The following is a 15,140-nucleotide window of genomic DNA, read 5'->3' as shown; positions in this document are numbered from 1 at the left end:
TAACTTTATAGGAGCTCTGGAAATCAGTCAAAGGTCTATAGCAACCAAGCAAATGCCCAATCAAGAAAAAAAACGACATTTAAAATGGTAGGAAATATCATGGCATTTTTACTTGCCCTTTCCCTGAAGTTTAGGGGAGCAGCAGTCCAGTTCCAGTGCCGTTATATGAAATGGAGACAGCAGAGTGAACTGAATTTGCAACTCTCTAACCTGACTGCAAGCTCCTTGAGGGATTCGTTTCTATCTGTCAAATCAATGAATTCAACCATTTAGAGAAGAATTAATACCAATCTTCCTGAAACTCTCCCCCAAACTGAAGATGATAGAACACTTAACGAACTCATTCTACAAGGCCCCCATTAACCTGATACCCAAACCAAAGACAACATTAAAAAAGAAAACTACAGGCCCATATCCCTTATGAATATTGATACAGAAAACGTTTAAAAAATACTAGCAAACCAAATTTGACAGCATATTAAAATGATTTTACACCATGACCAAGAGGGGTTTATTCCTAGGATGTAAGAAACAGAAACCTGACTAATACTATAGTCATTAAAGAAGTTTAATCAGTAATTAATATCTTCCATAAAGAAAACTGTAGACCAGATGCATTTCACAAAAACCACTACCCAAATCAGCGCAAGAGTGGCTGTTGGTAAGCAGCCTGGAAGGGGAGACCTTCTTGCCTTGCTAACAAGAAACAGCCCAACGTACTCCCAGTTACATATTACTAACCAACCCCTATTCAAAGGCAAGGTCAAAGGAGAGCTTGAAAGAATGTTCCAGATTCCCTCATTCTTGTCTCCATACGGGAGCTGTGAAGCACAGCTTTCAGCGGAGGAAGGCACTTCATGCCAAGCCAGTCTCTCGGTTCAGCACTTGGGGTCCAGCAGCGTAGCCTGGCCCTCAGCATTTCGCACTGGAGTGGCTACTACAAAGAAAACTACGTGGAACTAAGACGGCTTTCCAGGGCCTGCATGAGGCCTGGGATCTCGGGGCTTTATCACCAGCCAGGCAGAGGGAAACCATTTAACTAGCCAGTTCCCATCCAGAGTAAACCCTCCTTTTCACACCGACAAACCCAGCTAGTCCCCATTCCCCACCACAAGAGCCTGGGTCTATCCTGACTGGGGGTATAGAAGAGAGGGCAGAAGTTAAGGGAAGGAGAGGATGTACGTGATGGGAGAGAGGGTCTCCCCTCTCATAGCCTCTGTTTCCTCATAATAATGCCATCCCTCTGGTTTGCAGTGAGGAAGAAATGAGGTGAGGCCCTGTGCCTGACACTTAGAGGCCATTGATAAGGAAGAACTGTTGCCATTATCACCGCGCATGGAAGGAGGGCTGCTGCGTTCCAGTCTCTCTGTTGAAGGGCTGGATGCAGAAGTCTTCCTACTCCAGGACCACAGAACATGGCAGCTGGGGCTGCAGGCTGAAGGAAAAGGCTCGGTGATCACCTCAAAACTCTCTCCAAGCAAATTACTTGAGTTTTCCATTAAAGCCCGAAGGGGTGCCAAGAGGAGGGAAAGTCACAAAAAAGCTTTTGTTTTTGTTTGTTTTGATATTTTGTGAAAACTGATGTGGCTCCAGGAGAACAGGAAACATAATGGGAAGACAAGGCTGGCAAGTAAGGCAATTTGCATTAGAAAGTGGAACTTAAGTACGGAATATCTGTTTAAGAGGGGCCAGAAGCACCAGAGCTTCTAGCTTATTGTCAGGAGGTGTTTTGAAGATGCAGGGTGGGAGGGGTACCCCTCAGATAAGAGTCTTGCAGGCCAGACAGAAAGGGGAGCCTCCCCAAATGCCTATGGTTTCTGTTGCAAATGAGAACTCAGTGGGACCAAGTGTCTCTGGAACACAGTAATCTGCTCGATCTAATCACCTGGGGTGTTAGGTCCTGCCAACTGAGGCCAGCCTCAGCAAAGAAAAAACAGAAGCACCTGTGAGGTCTTAAGAATCTTTTTGACTTGGGCTGGTGACTCTGCAAATGAATGGTCTTGTTAGGTTGTTTCATTGTTGTTTGTCCTTCTGCTTTAACCTTCCAGACAGCCACGTCTCCTCATCTGGCCCTCCACACGCTCTCCTCTCCAGAACACCTAGCTTGAGGAGGTGGCGTCTGCCCAGAACTCACAATTCCCCACCATTCACTCGTGAGCCTCCCTCTGCCTGGGATGGATACAGAAGTAACATTAGACGGTCCTGCCCTGACTCGGTGGTTAAGGTGACAAACGTATGCAAGTGAAAGTAAAATTTTTCCTGACTGCTTGTTGGTTATAACATCATGTAAAAATAGCTAGATTGAAGTTCACCAGATTTGGAGGTAGCTTGGAGATGACCTGACTTAGAATAAGTTACATGGGGTATACAAAATTCTTTGGGAGGACTCCTGCAAAGAACACCCCAAACCTATGTCTTCTGGGGCATCTAAAACTGAGGTTCTCAAAGATAACTTACTATACCTTTAAGACATCATCTATAGAAAACATGCAATGGTTTCAAATACAATATTAGCTGAAATCAAAACATAGAAATGTCAGTACCTCAAAGGACAGGGGTCAACTTGCAGTCAAGCTGCTACTCGCAGGGGCAGCTCAACAGTGCTGTGTATCTCAGGTGAATGGGAGGCAAGGATTTCTTTTCGGATGGCTCAGGAACCTCCTGTGTAGACAGAGGATGCTGACTAAAGCAAGTAGGAAACATGCACAGGCCAGTACCTACTGGAGGCAAGGTGATAGCTACAGGGCAAACTGGGCACCTCTGGTCTTGAATCAAGAGTCTCTGCTCCCAGAGTTGACCAGGCCCCTTTTGGGGGGAAAGTGTGAGAGGAAAGAAGGCAGGCTCTTTGCCAATCAATGCCAAGTCCTCATATTTGACTTATTTAGGATCAGGCAGGGGCCGTGTCATAGGGTTGTCATAGGGTTGCCAGATAAAATACAGTCATAGGGTTGCCAGTCATAGGGTTGCCAGATAAAATACAGGAAACCCAGTTAAATTTGAATTTCCAATAAACAACGAATAATTTGTAGTATAAGTATGTCCAAATATTGCATGGAACATACTTATACTAAGATTTTATTAGTATTTATTTGAAATTCAATTTCCACTGGGCATCCCATATTTTCAGCTGCTAACACAGGCAACTCTACTTGGGCAGGCCACCAGGCTGAGTCTCGCAGCAGGGAGGGGGCATGGTCAGGCCTCTGGTCTCTGGGAGAGCAAGGTAGCCCTGTTACCCGGGAGCTGAACAGGTCATTATCAGGCATTGGGCCAGGATCCTCATCACCAGAATTGAGGTACAGGGTGGGATTCAGTCTGAGGACAAAGCAAGAATTTATGAACTAGAACAAGTATATCAAGTCCCCGCAGGATCTCAGTCTCAGGAGCAGCTCAGGCACTAAGTTGCTGACTGCCAGGTCTAGACTTCCTTAAATTGCCAGGGGCTAGGTGTAAGACTGGATTGTAAGAGCAGGGTTTCTGTAAGAGGGGTCCCTGGGACCCTTGAATCGAGAATCACCTGGGGCACTTGGGAAACATGCAGATTCCCGGGCTCCACCCAGACCTGCCGAATCAGAATCTCTAAGGGGCAGCCCTCGAAAGCTGCATTTTCCCTAAGTGCTCCTGGTGGCTCTAACTCGCACTCAGTTTGAGAACCGGTACCACAGAGCCGGGAACAATGCGTGCAGTGAGGCATTTTGGTGAAGCCAGAGACTCTGGAGTCAGACCACCCAAGCTAGACTTCTAGCTCTATCATATTATCTGTGCAACCTGGGGCAAGTGACATAACCTTTCTGGGCCTTAGCTTCTTTATCTGTGAAAGAGGGATAGTCATCGTACCTATCTCATAGGGCTGTTGTCAGGATTAAATACGAATATATGAACAAAGCACTCAGAACAGTGGCTGGCATCTAGGAAGGACACATACATGTTAGCCATCATTAGGGGCTGAGTGGACCCACTGGGGAGGAAGAGGACGGGGTTGGGCCCTGATCAGTACCCATGTCCTATGCCTTGTGATAGAGGGGGCTAAAGCAGAGCTCCCGAGACAAGCTGTTTATTGCACCAGAAGTCAGAAGGTTGATTAATAAGAGGGACAGTCTTTAAACGCATGGGTGATCATGCTTGGCTAGAATGAGAAACTAGGAAAATGGATATTGTTCATTAAGCTCTAATTATCAGGTAAATTGAATAAGGGGTAGGGAGTCCATGTGTTACTACAAGTAATTAATCTGCTGCTTCTTTCCCTGGTAACCCTTTGATTTGCACCACCTAACCTGGAGTCTTTATCAGGCACTGGGATTTTGGAAATACTGGCTGCTAATTGTTTTGGTGAGTCCCTGATTGCACTAAAGAAAATGAATGTGTCCTGCTCCTTCTAATGACTCAACCACAGGGGAAGATAAAGTGGTCCTAGCCATGATGAATTAAGCCTAGAGGATTTCAAGAGGACAATCATTCTCTTGTTCATTTAACAAATCTGGAGACAGTGTCTCCAAGTTGGTAATGTAAATGTGACCAGACATAGTCTGTTTAGGGGAAAAAAATCACCCGTCCCAAGCTGCTCTTGAGTTGGTTGATGTCATGACCTGGCTGGCTCCCCATTCCAGTGGCTTGATTCCTGCCCAAATCTCTGTGCAATTCCTTTGAGGCCACAGCCTTGCCCCTGGAGTCCTGGCCCCCATCCTCGACCTGGAACTAGACCTTCTTCAGCCTGGGCTGGTTCCACGCTCTGCTGAAACCCAGCTCCCCCAGCCCGCTGTGGACTTCAGGTCTGACCTGTCTCTAGACCAACCATCTTCCATGCTTTTATTCTGACTGATGTCAAGAAATCTGATTGTTCCTTCTCATGGAAAATATACAAATTGTATCAGTGAAGCATCTCAGGGGGGCAGTGAATATGTGAGTCATTCTGTATGTCCCTTTCCATCTAACACACTGTCACATGTCATGGTGGCCTGGGATGCTGGTGAGTGCCCACTGGGTGGTTTCTGCCAGGAATTAGAGCCTAGAGGCAAGAGCCAGCTGGGGACAGAATCTCTGATGTCTCAGAGAGCCTCTGTCTTCTATGGAAGTGTAACCAAATAGAGTTTAGAGTATTAGAAATGTTCAGAATAATAATAAGAAGAATAGCTAGTGGTTACTGAATGCTCACTCCATTCTTGAGAGTGTTCTAAGTGCTTGCATGTATTATCTCATCTAACTCCCCCATTCACCCTATGACGAGTTTTGAGGCACTATTATTATCTGCATTTTATAGCTGAGGAAACTGAGACAAAGAGGCTAAGTCACATGCCCAGGGTCATACAGCTGACCAGTGGCAGAGCTGGGTCCAATCTTGTTTTCATTTTCCAGAATTGAACCAAATGCAGTCTCTCCTTGCATCAGGCATCTGCTCAGTGCTGGGGTAGGAGCAGTTTGGGGGAGAGCAGGGACTGGGTGTGCAAAGCACCTTCCAGACTCCTGTGTACTGTCCCAAGAAGAGATAAAACATCCCCAAAAGTTCAAGAACAAATGGAGAATGTTCTGCTTGTACTCAAACTGAAAGACTTTTTCACTCTTACTGGGTTTGCACCAAATTCTCATTTTGCCAGTCTTCATATATTAAAGTGTCAATCAATGGTCTAATGTGGCTTCAGCAGACGATCTGGTAATGTCAGAGGAGCACTGGTCAAAGAAGGTCGGAGTGACTGGGGCAGCCCTTAGCCGTCCTGCCCTCCCTGGGTGGGAGAGGAGGTGTGAACTGGCACTTAGAGGCCCTCTGTCCCTCTTGGGCCAGTGGCTGCTTGGGGGCTGAAAGAGAACTCCAAATATTCATAGCAGCATTACTCATAATAGTCAAAAATTGGAAACAACCCAAAGGTCCATTGATGGATGACTGGATAAACAAAATGTGGTCTCTTCATACAATGGAATACTATATGGCCATAAACAGGAATGAAGTACTAATACATGCTAGAGTATGGATGACCTTGAAGATATTATGCTAAGGGAAAGCAGCCAGACACAAAAGACCACATATTGTACAATTCTGTTTATATGAGGCACACATCAGATTAGTGGTTCCTAGGAGCTGAGGGGCTGGAGGGAATGGGGAGGGACTGCTAATGGATACAGGGTTTCTCTCTGGGTTGATGGGAATGTTCTGAAATTTGATAGTAATGATGGTTGCACAACTTAGGGAATGTACAAAAAAACCCACACTGAATTGTGCACTTGAAAAGGGTGAATAGAGTATGTGAATGTATCTCAATAAAAATAATCAAACAAAAAATAGAACAACAATAAAAAGGAGAACACAGAGTCCACCCTATCAAGTCTCAGAGCAAAACACTATCTTACGAAGCTGGACTGTGGGAGAGAGGCTCCTCCACTAACCTTGGCATGGCCTTGGGGAAGTCCTTTGCCCTCTCTGCACCTCAGTTTCCCCATGTGTTAAATGGCATTGTTGTGAGAATATATCCCTGATGGGATTTTTGGAAACTATAAAATGCTTTTTTAAACTTACAATGCACTAATTACAAGCGAGGTGTCATTATAGTACTTGAGGGTGAACATCATTATAGTACTGATGGGATTTTTGGAAACTGTAAAATGCTTATTTAAACTTACAATGCACTAATTACAAGTGAGTATCATTATAGTACTTGAGGGTGAACAGAGAGCCTAGAAGGATGATGAAAGGTAACCTTCTGCCATTGCGTCCATAATAAGAGATCTGAAGATGTAGCACTATCCTTGTGTGTGCAGAAAAAATTCACTCGCTTGCTCTCACTCACTTTGAAAGAGTTGCCAGCTGTCACCCTGACTGCCAGGCCCACGCTGATCTTCAGTTTTTCAAAAGATGAGAAATGCGGGGGGAGGCGAGATAAATTAGGAGTTTGGGATTAACATATACACACCGCTATATAAAAAATAGGAAAACAACAAGGACCTTCTGTATAGCACAGGGAACTCTACTCAATATCTTGTAATAACCTATAATGGAAAAGAATCTGAAAAAGAACACACACATACAAATATATATATCTGAGTCACTCTGCTGTACACCTGAAACTAAAACAATCTTGTAAATGAACTATACTTCAAAAAAAAGAAACCTTAAAGAAAAAGATGAGAAATGTGGAGGCTGAGATGAAAGGTTTCTGTATCAACAAGAAGAGGGGAAAAATCTTCTAATATCTACCTCCGGTACAGAACACCAGTTGGCACCACGTCTGCCTGAGATGTCCTGAGCTTTCAATCCTGGGAGTCCTTTGGGGCTCCCTCGTCTCCCTAATCTCATAATAAGTGACCTAGAGGAAAGGACCACGCTCAGTGGGTTCCAGGACTGCAAACTCTCTGTACATTCTCTGTCCACTATCCATTGCTTTTTCTCCTTCGCAACTTCTGTATGGGTTTCCACGGTTTTCCTGGGATCCCCAGGGAACATCCCAGTTCTCCTCTATTTTGAATCTATATCTTAATAGCTTTCATATCCCCAATAAAGTGTTTCTCTCCATCGCCAGTTATTAGCACTTCGTAGCAGGCCTTTTAGAAAGACACTTAATTAAAAATCTTTTGGAAGCTTAAATAAGCCATATGCACTGCACTCTACCCAATAAAAAGCTACCCCCTTAACTTCCAAAATAATTGAACTTATTGCCCATGGACCTTGTCCTACCCTGGCAGAGCCTGACCACTTTTCTTCCTCCCATGTATCCACATAATGGATTCGATATCCATCTCCATGAGGTCATGATCAAGCAGTGTTCAAACAGGGGCAGGGGCCAAGGGATCAGGTCACCCTCTCTCCTGCTCGGTCCTCAGTCCCAAGGAAGTCCAGGCCACAGTCCACCCAGAATTTCCAGTGTCCTGGGCTTCCGCCTGCTCTGGGGTCACGTCATCTAGAAGTACTGTGCAAGGGATAACACTTTGCCAGCTCTGTTTACAAGACCTTGGGTGGGGTAGGTGGCTTGGGTAGGAGACACTCCTGTGTCTTAAGTCATTCGAATGCTGATTTCCTTTTTTCATTCCAATTTCTGTTTATTTGAATTAAAAACCGCTCTTTGCCATGAGTAAAAGAATCCAAACCCTCGGGGAAGCAGCATCAGCAGCCAGCTGTGAACTACTTTACAGTGTGGGTGGCCTTTCGGCTTTGGTCTCTTTTGGGGGCTCACAGTTGCCTAGGGAGGATTGCATAGCCTGTTTGGGGGCTGCGTTTATGGTAAATCCTGGCTAAGTCCGGCCCAGACAGGGCGCGGCCGGGGATCCAGGCGACGGGGAGCGATGAGATAATGAATGAGAAAAGGCTCCAGGCGGGAGATTGTTATTCGTGCCGATTCTCTTCTCAGTAGCGTGCACAGTATGGGGGTGAGGGGTTCATCTTCGAACAAGGAGACACATTACTAGTTTGGACTTTTCAGCGAGGGAAAGTGCACGCACTCTTGATTCTTCAGTCGTATCTGTCTTTCCGTTCAAGGTCCCAAAATGTTGAAGTCCCTCGCGGAACGCGCCCCAGCCCCCAACCCCTGTGTCCGCCTCCTTCCCCACGGGTCAGGAGGGCGGCAGTGTCCAGACGGTGGCGCTCCGGGACAGTGCAACCCCCTATCCCCCCACTGCAGCAAGAAGGCTAGTCTGGGACAAGTTTCAAGGTGCTTGCTGAAATTTTCTGGGAGGTTTCTCAACAAGAGTCATAACTTTTAGTAGCCGGCACAAAATCCACCCCCGTAACCAAGGTCGTTGAGGGAACGAGTATCCGAATCTCGCCCCTGTAGCCCGAATCTTTCGGATTTCCCGTAGCCCGTGCTCTCCGAGAGCCTGGGCGCACCGCAGGGAACTGTGACGCCTGCAGAGGGAGATCCACGGGGCAGGGGGGCGGCCCGACCCAGTTGAGGTTGAAATGAGACCCCCCCGCAAGGGAAAAGGACTGAGCTGAGTTATTCCTGGGGCGGGGGCCTCTGGTCTGCCGGTGGCTTCCAGGCTGCGCAGCCCAGCACCTCCGCGCCTGTCCCGCCGCTCCGGCACAGCTCCCCGAGCTTACCCGAGTGCCCCGTGCCACTCCGTTAGGCGTGCGGAGCACCTAGAGAGGGGACGGGAGTCGGAGCCGCTCGTCCCGGGTTTCTTTGAGGAGCGGCAGTCCAAGAGAAGGGCTTTCCCCCCCGTTTTACTTGTTCCCAGAGCAGCCTCGAAGCTCCCACAGCCAGGGTGCCAGGCAGCAGGGAAGGGGACGCGCTCTCACTCTCGCTTGCCCCAAAGTTGGGGGCAAGCGGCCACCATCTACCTCTTCTCACTCCCAGAGTACAGACACGATCCCTGCTCCCAGAGCCTGACGTAGGGGCCATCTCCTCAAGGAAAACACAAGCCGGGGACCGGATTGAGGGGCCACCAGCCGCTGCTGCTAAAGGAGCCAACCAGCTCCTTCCAGGCACCAGAGTGGGAATAAATTCCCTAGAGACTGCTGGCCAGATTAGGGATGGAAGCCCCCAGCAGCTGTCCCCTGCTTTCCGCGGAGTATAGAAGGCTTTGAAAAGGCAAAACACTGGGATGGGATGAACCTCTCAAGGAGACTGCAGAGGCGAATATCTAGGGTCCAAGGGGCCACTGGCCGCTCCTCACGCTCTGCTGGGGGCCTCAGACAGGCTTGGGTTGGCACTGGACCCCCCAAGAGGGACCCTATAGCCCCGCTCTGCAATCTACAGCGCTTTGCCAGGTGTTTGCATAAGAGAGGGAGGGAGAACTTGCTAGAAACGGATGCGCAGTAGCTGGTGGGGAGGAGGTGGATTCCGAGCTGGTCACGACGCAGGGTACCTGGGGGATGCGGTGGGAGGGGGAGTGGCTAGAGGGGAAGCACATACAAGGCAGTCGGAAGCAAGACGACACCTCGATGTGGATTTGTCCAAAAAGAGTTGGAGAGCAAAGCGGGGGTGATCAGGGAGCTCTGATTGGTCAGGGGGAGGGATTTGGGGTGGGGCTAGCCGCCTCTTGAGGCTTTAAAAGCTCATCGGAGAGGGGCGGGAAGGCTGTCATTTGCTCTCTGACTCTCGGAGAGGTAGCAGCTTTCCTGAAGCTCCTGGCAACAGAGCAGGTGTTCGCTGTCCAGACCCGGTTGGAAGGTCCTAGCGGTCTCCAGCAGCAACATGGGGCCTGCCCTTGCAGTTCCCACCCCATTCGGCTGTATTGGCTGTAAACTGCCGCAGCCAGACTATCCACCGGCTCTAATCATCTTTATGTTCTGCGCAACGGTCATCACCATAGTCGTAGACCTGATCGGCAACTCCATGGTCATTTTGGCTGTGTCGAAGAACAAGAAACTCCGAAATTCTGGTAAGACCCCTTTCCTTCTCCCTACCCACCGTGCAGCCACTTGCAACCCCTACCTAGGGTGTTAGTTTGGGCTCCTGCGATAGGGAATCCGTGGACGGGCCCTGCTCCCCATTTCCCTGTGAGCCTGAGTGATGATGTTCTGCCGGGGGGCCCCATAAACTTAGAGCTTCTCCAGGCTGCGGAGGTTCGGAGAAGCTCTGGGCATCCAAGTGCAAATCCCCGTCCCTGCGGTGCGCGGCACACCGCCGAGCCCGGCCCCGTCGGGAACCTGACGCAGAGGGAGCCGGCACCCGAGCGGAGAGTCCGGCGGCCGCCCGGGGACAGCACGCCGAGCCGGACGCCGCAGAGGTGGCCGCGCTCAAGCGGCGCGGGAGGAATAAACGCGGAGGGAGCAGCGGGGTTGCTACCCGCTCCGGTAAAGTTAAGTTCTCGGCGGCTGAGGCGGCGCTTGCCGGTGCGCAGCGCGGCGGCCGAGCCCAAGCCCGGCCGAGCCCCTGCTCGCCGCAGCCCTGTGACTCCAGGGCGGCTCCCGGGCAGCTCCCGGGCGGCGGAGCGCAGACCCCCGCGCCTGAGTGTGAAGCAGGGCGGTCTGAGCCCGCCGGAGCCGAGCTCCGTCCGCCCGTCCCAGGGCGCGCGGCGGAGAGAGGCGAGCGGCCGGCTGGGCGCAGCAGGCGGTGGCAGCGACGGCGGCGGCGGCGGCGGAGATCCCGAAGTCCGTAAGCGGGGTACTGGGGGTCGCAGGGTGGGGCGGCGGAAAGGTTCGGGAGCTCTGCGTCCCGGGGGGATAGAAGACGGCAGAACCGGTGAGGATCGCGGGAGGGCTGCAGGAGAGCTCAGGGGATGGTGGGGGGCGCAGGGAAACCACAGAGCGCGGGGATATGGGACGAGGTGGGGAGGCGAGCGAGACTCCCCTCGCGGCCTGCCAGTGCCAAGGGGAGGGGGCCAGCTGCGAGCGGGCCTGGGGGACGGTGCTGGAGGCTGCAGGGCGCTGCGCCCCTTGCCGGGGGCGGGGGCGGCAGACGCTGCGGAGCCTTGAGCCGCCTTTGCAGGTTGGGCGGGAGAGGGCTCGAGAGGGGAGGTGGGGGAGGGGCCGAGGGGCCAAGGGGCCCAAACTCCCTGCTCGGGCCCCGGGAGGGAGGGGCGGCGCCCAGGGTCTCTGCTCCCTGGATCCCGGCCGGCTGGGGCCGGAGGGCAGAGGGGAGCGAGGGGGCGGGGTCTGAGGGGGTCGGGCACCCACAGGACCCGGGCGGGCGGGGTGCCGGGGAGTGGAGGCCGCCAGTCTCTGGGGGATTACTTTGCTTGGACGAGGAATCACAAACACCATACAAGTTTCTAAATGCAGTGACGGGCACACAGTCATTAAAAGTTCTCTTTTAAACTCTGATGGGTGTGTCTGATTTCTCCTCGGTCCCCCGGAGACGTGGGGCCGCACACTTGGATCTCACGTGCACTCCAGCAGTGCGGTCTCAAGCGGCCCAACCCCGGAGCCCCCGGGGGGTGGGGCACCTGCAGAGTCCATTTTCTCTTTTTTTCCTTTTCTCCTTCACCTTCCTTTCCTTCCATAATTCAAAGAAAGGGTTTTAGAGTTGTTGTGGTTTTGTTTTTAAGTCTTTGCCCTCTCTCTTCTCCTCCTTTCTTCTCCAAATTCATTACTTTGAGGGAAAACCCTAGAAAGAACCTCTTGGGTAGAAAGCGCCGAGGCCTCGCCTTGGCAGTGCTGGCGGAAGGAAGCAGAACGAGCCGTTCCTTTGCCCTTTTAAAAGTGCTCATTTTCTCCCAGTCCGAGATGAAGTGCAATATTTTGCCAAACCAATGCTAATTAGCAATAAGGTGTTTCCAGAGAAAGGGATCCGCATCTGTACTTGGCCTTGCAGGTTTTACAAACAGCGTTCCTACAGCCGCCCTACAAAACAGGAGTGCCCCCTCCACCACCCCGGCACTTTCCTGTTTAGCCCGCAGGCTCCAGTAAAGCCCGGGACCGGGGGCCTGGAACCAGTGTGCAGGGCGGCGAACGTGCTGGTGTCCGGCTCTGCTCGGGGACCCGCGTGAAGCAAGCAATTCTGCTAATCCTTGCAGGGATTGTCCTGATATTTTTCCCTCTTTGCTCACTATTTCTCAGGCTAAATTTTACAGGGCCTCTCCCCGCCCTCAGTTTTTACTCTTAGGTTACCTCGGAAATGGTAAGTATTTACTGGGCGAAGTCTTAGATTATTGTCTGATCCCGCTGGGGAAGACCGCTTAAGAAAACGACATGCCCTTTCTCGGACAGTTCTCTTTAGACATGTTTGCGTTGTAAATGCGATGGTAAATTAGAGAAGGCAGAGGGCTAATTTGCTTTTTTTTCGGGGTTGGGGGAGATTGAGGCGTCCTGACAGTTCTCCAATCTCTCCACCCACCCCAGTCCCTAACCTCCAGCCTGTTTCCAACAGACAGCTCCCCTCTACTCCCTCCGTTCCCCCACCCCTACTCCGCCAAAACTTTGCATTTTGTTTTTGTTTAAAATTATGGCCACAGGTCTGTGTGTGTGGGAGTGTGAAGGGCTCCCCAACGGGCTTTTGTGTTTACTGCTTTCTGACTTCACTTTTTTCCCAAAGCAGAGATGACGTTGTTTGAAAGGAAAAAAAAAGGTTGTCAAAGGACAGGTCCCCCAAACTTGCTTGTGCCTCAGAATCATCTGGGACATGCTTGTAACTAAAAATAAAAACACAACTGTATTTCTTTAAAAGAATTCTAGAATTCTAAATTGTCACGACTCCAGCTGGCCTTTTCCTCCAGCTTATATTTGTAGATTTCTAAATTTAACCATTTATTCTTCTGTCTTCCCCCCCCCCCAATATGCTTTTCAGGCAACATCTTCGTGGTTAGCCTCTCTGTGGCTGATATGCTGGTGGCCATCTACCCCTATCCTCTGATGCTGCATGCCATGGCCATTGGTGGCTGGGATCTGAGCCAGTTACAGTGCCAGATGGTTGGATTCATCACAGGGCTGAGTGTGGTCGGTTCTATCTTCAATATCATGGCAATTGCCATCAACCGTTACTGCTACATCTGTCACAGCCTCCAGTATGAGCGCATCTTCAGCGTGCGCAATACCTGCATTTACCTGGTTGTCACCTGGATCATGACTGTCCTGGCTGTCCTGCCCAACATGTACATTGGCACCATCGAGTATGATCCTCGCACCTACACCTGCATCTTCAACAATGTGAACAACCCTGCCTTTGCTGTGACCATCGTCTGCATCCACTTTGTCCTCCCTCTGCTCATAGTGGGTTTCTGCTATGTGAGGATCTGGACCAAAGTGCTGGCAGCCCGTGTCCCGGCTGGGCAGAATCCTGACAACCAGCTTGCTGAGGTTCGCAATTTTCTAACCATGTTTGTGATCTTCCTCCTCTTTGCAGCGTGCTGGTGCCCTATCAACGTGCTCACTGTCTTGGTGGCTGTCAGTCCAAAGGAGATGGCAGGCAAGGTCCCCAACTGGCTTTATCTTGCAGCCTACTTCATAGCCTACTTCAACAGCTGCCTCAATGCTGTGATCTACGGTCTCCTCAATGAGAATTTCCGAAGGGAATACTGGACCATTTTCCATGCTATGCGGCATCCTATCCTGTTCCTCTCTGGCCTCATCACTAACGTCTTGGAAACGCAGGAGGCCCAAGCCTTCGCCCGCGCCCGCATCCGCGCCCGTGCCCGTGCCCGTGCCCGTGCCCAAGCCCAAGCCCGCGACCAAGGCTATGCCCGTGCCTGCCCTGCTGCGGAGGAAATACCGATGAACGTCCGGAATGTTCCACTACCTGGTGGTGCTGCAGCTGGCCAACCTGAGCGTGCCTCTGGCCACCCCAGTCCAGCCTCCAGCCACTCCAGGTCTGCCTCTGCCCACTGCACATCTTCCTCTGGTCACCATAAGTCTGTCTTTAGTCACTCCAAGTCTGCCTCTGGTTATGCCAAGTCTGCCACTGTCTACCCTATGCCTGCCTCTGTCCACTTCAGGGCTGACTCTGTCTATTTCAAGGCTGCCTCTAGCCACCCCAAGCGTGTCACTGGCCACCCCGAGCCTGCCGACTATCCTGAGCCCTTTGCCATTAGCTACCTGGAGCCTGCCATTGCCAGCCAGCCTGAGCCCACTGCTGCTGGCCACCTAGAGTGCAACATCACTGACCTCCCTGAGCCCCCCTCCAGCCCTGCCACTGAGTCCCCCAACCCTGTTGCCAGCCCACTGGAGCCTGCTGCTGCCGCTGCCCCTGCTGACCCCATTGTGGTCACCATTGCCACCAACGATTACCAAGAAGTTGTGGTTACTGATGTTGAAACAGATTCTGATGAAATTGATGTGTGAAAAATGATCTTAGGGGGGGTGGCCAAGCAGTGGTCCACTTTTAAGGTTGGCTAGCATATGTAATACAAAGTGAGATATCTTAGTTCGTCTACACACAGACACATGCAGACACTGACTCACAGACAGTGTAAGCTACACCTACCTTTCAGGCATACCCCTCCTTTACATTATGTACTCTTGCAAAAGTTTGAGTGTGTGTGTGTGCTTTGCTTCTTTAGAGACCAAATTCCCCTCAAGTTTGACTTCTGTTGTTCTGAGCCTCCCTTTCCTCCTGTGGTTGACTGAGCCCACAGTGATCCTTGAACTTGTAGACTTTAGTTTTTCCCCACTCCTGTGTAACCGTTTCTCCCCACTCCTCACTCCTCGTTTCCTTCTCCTTGTTCCTGCTTTCTTCTCCCATTCCTCCAGGGGGTGAGTGGGGGAGGAGCGCATGCGCAATGGTAAAGGTGCGCTATAGTAAAGCCTTCTGTAAAGTGAATGTGACCGCAGAGCTTTATGTGTT

At 50.9% G+C, this 15,140-nt stretch overlaps 1 protein-coding gene across 1 annotated transcript; it reads left to right on the top strand.

Moving 5' to 3' along the window:
• The first annotated feature begins 10,115 nt into the window (after positions 1-10,115).
• GPR50 (G protein-coupled receptor 50) lies at positions 10,116-14,638 on the top strand. The gene is made up of 2 exons (XM_060087742.1): positions 10,116-10,302; positions 13,149-14,638. Exons 1-2 carry the CDS (start codon positions 10,116-10,118, stop codon positions 14,636-14,638), a joined length of 1,677 nt encoding a protein of 558 aa, XP_059943725.1.
• The last annotated feature ends 502 nt before the right edge of the window (positions 14,639-15,140 follow it).

The sequence above is a fragment of the Mesoplodon densirostris genome, chromosome X (genome assembly GCF_025265405.1).
Source record: "Mesoplodon densirostris isolate mMesDen1 chromosome X, mMesDen1 primary haplotype, whole genome shotgun sequence".
NCBI lineage: Eukaryota > Metazoa > Chordata > Mammalia > Artiodactyla > Ziphiidae > Mesoplodon > Mesoplodon densirostris.
Note: the sequence above shows the minus strand (reverse complement) of the source record. Positions and strands in the feature narration are given on the sequence as shown.

Coding starts and splice junctions, on each gene's coding strand:
- GPR50 (XM_060087742.1), top strand. CDS start 10,116: ATGGGGCCTGCCCTTGCAGTTCCCACCCCATTCGGCTGTATTGGCTGT. Junction 10,303..13,148: donor CAAGAAACTCCGAAATTCTG/GTAAGACCCCTT, acceptor TATGCTTTTCAG/GCAACATCTTCGTGGTTAGC.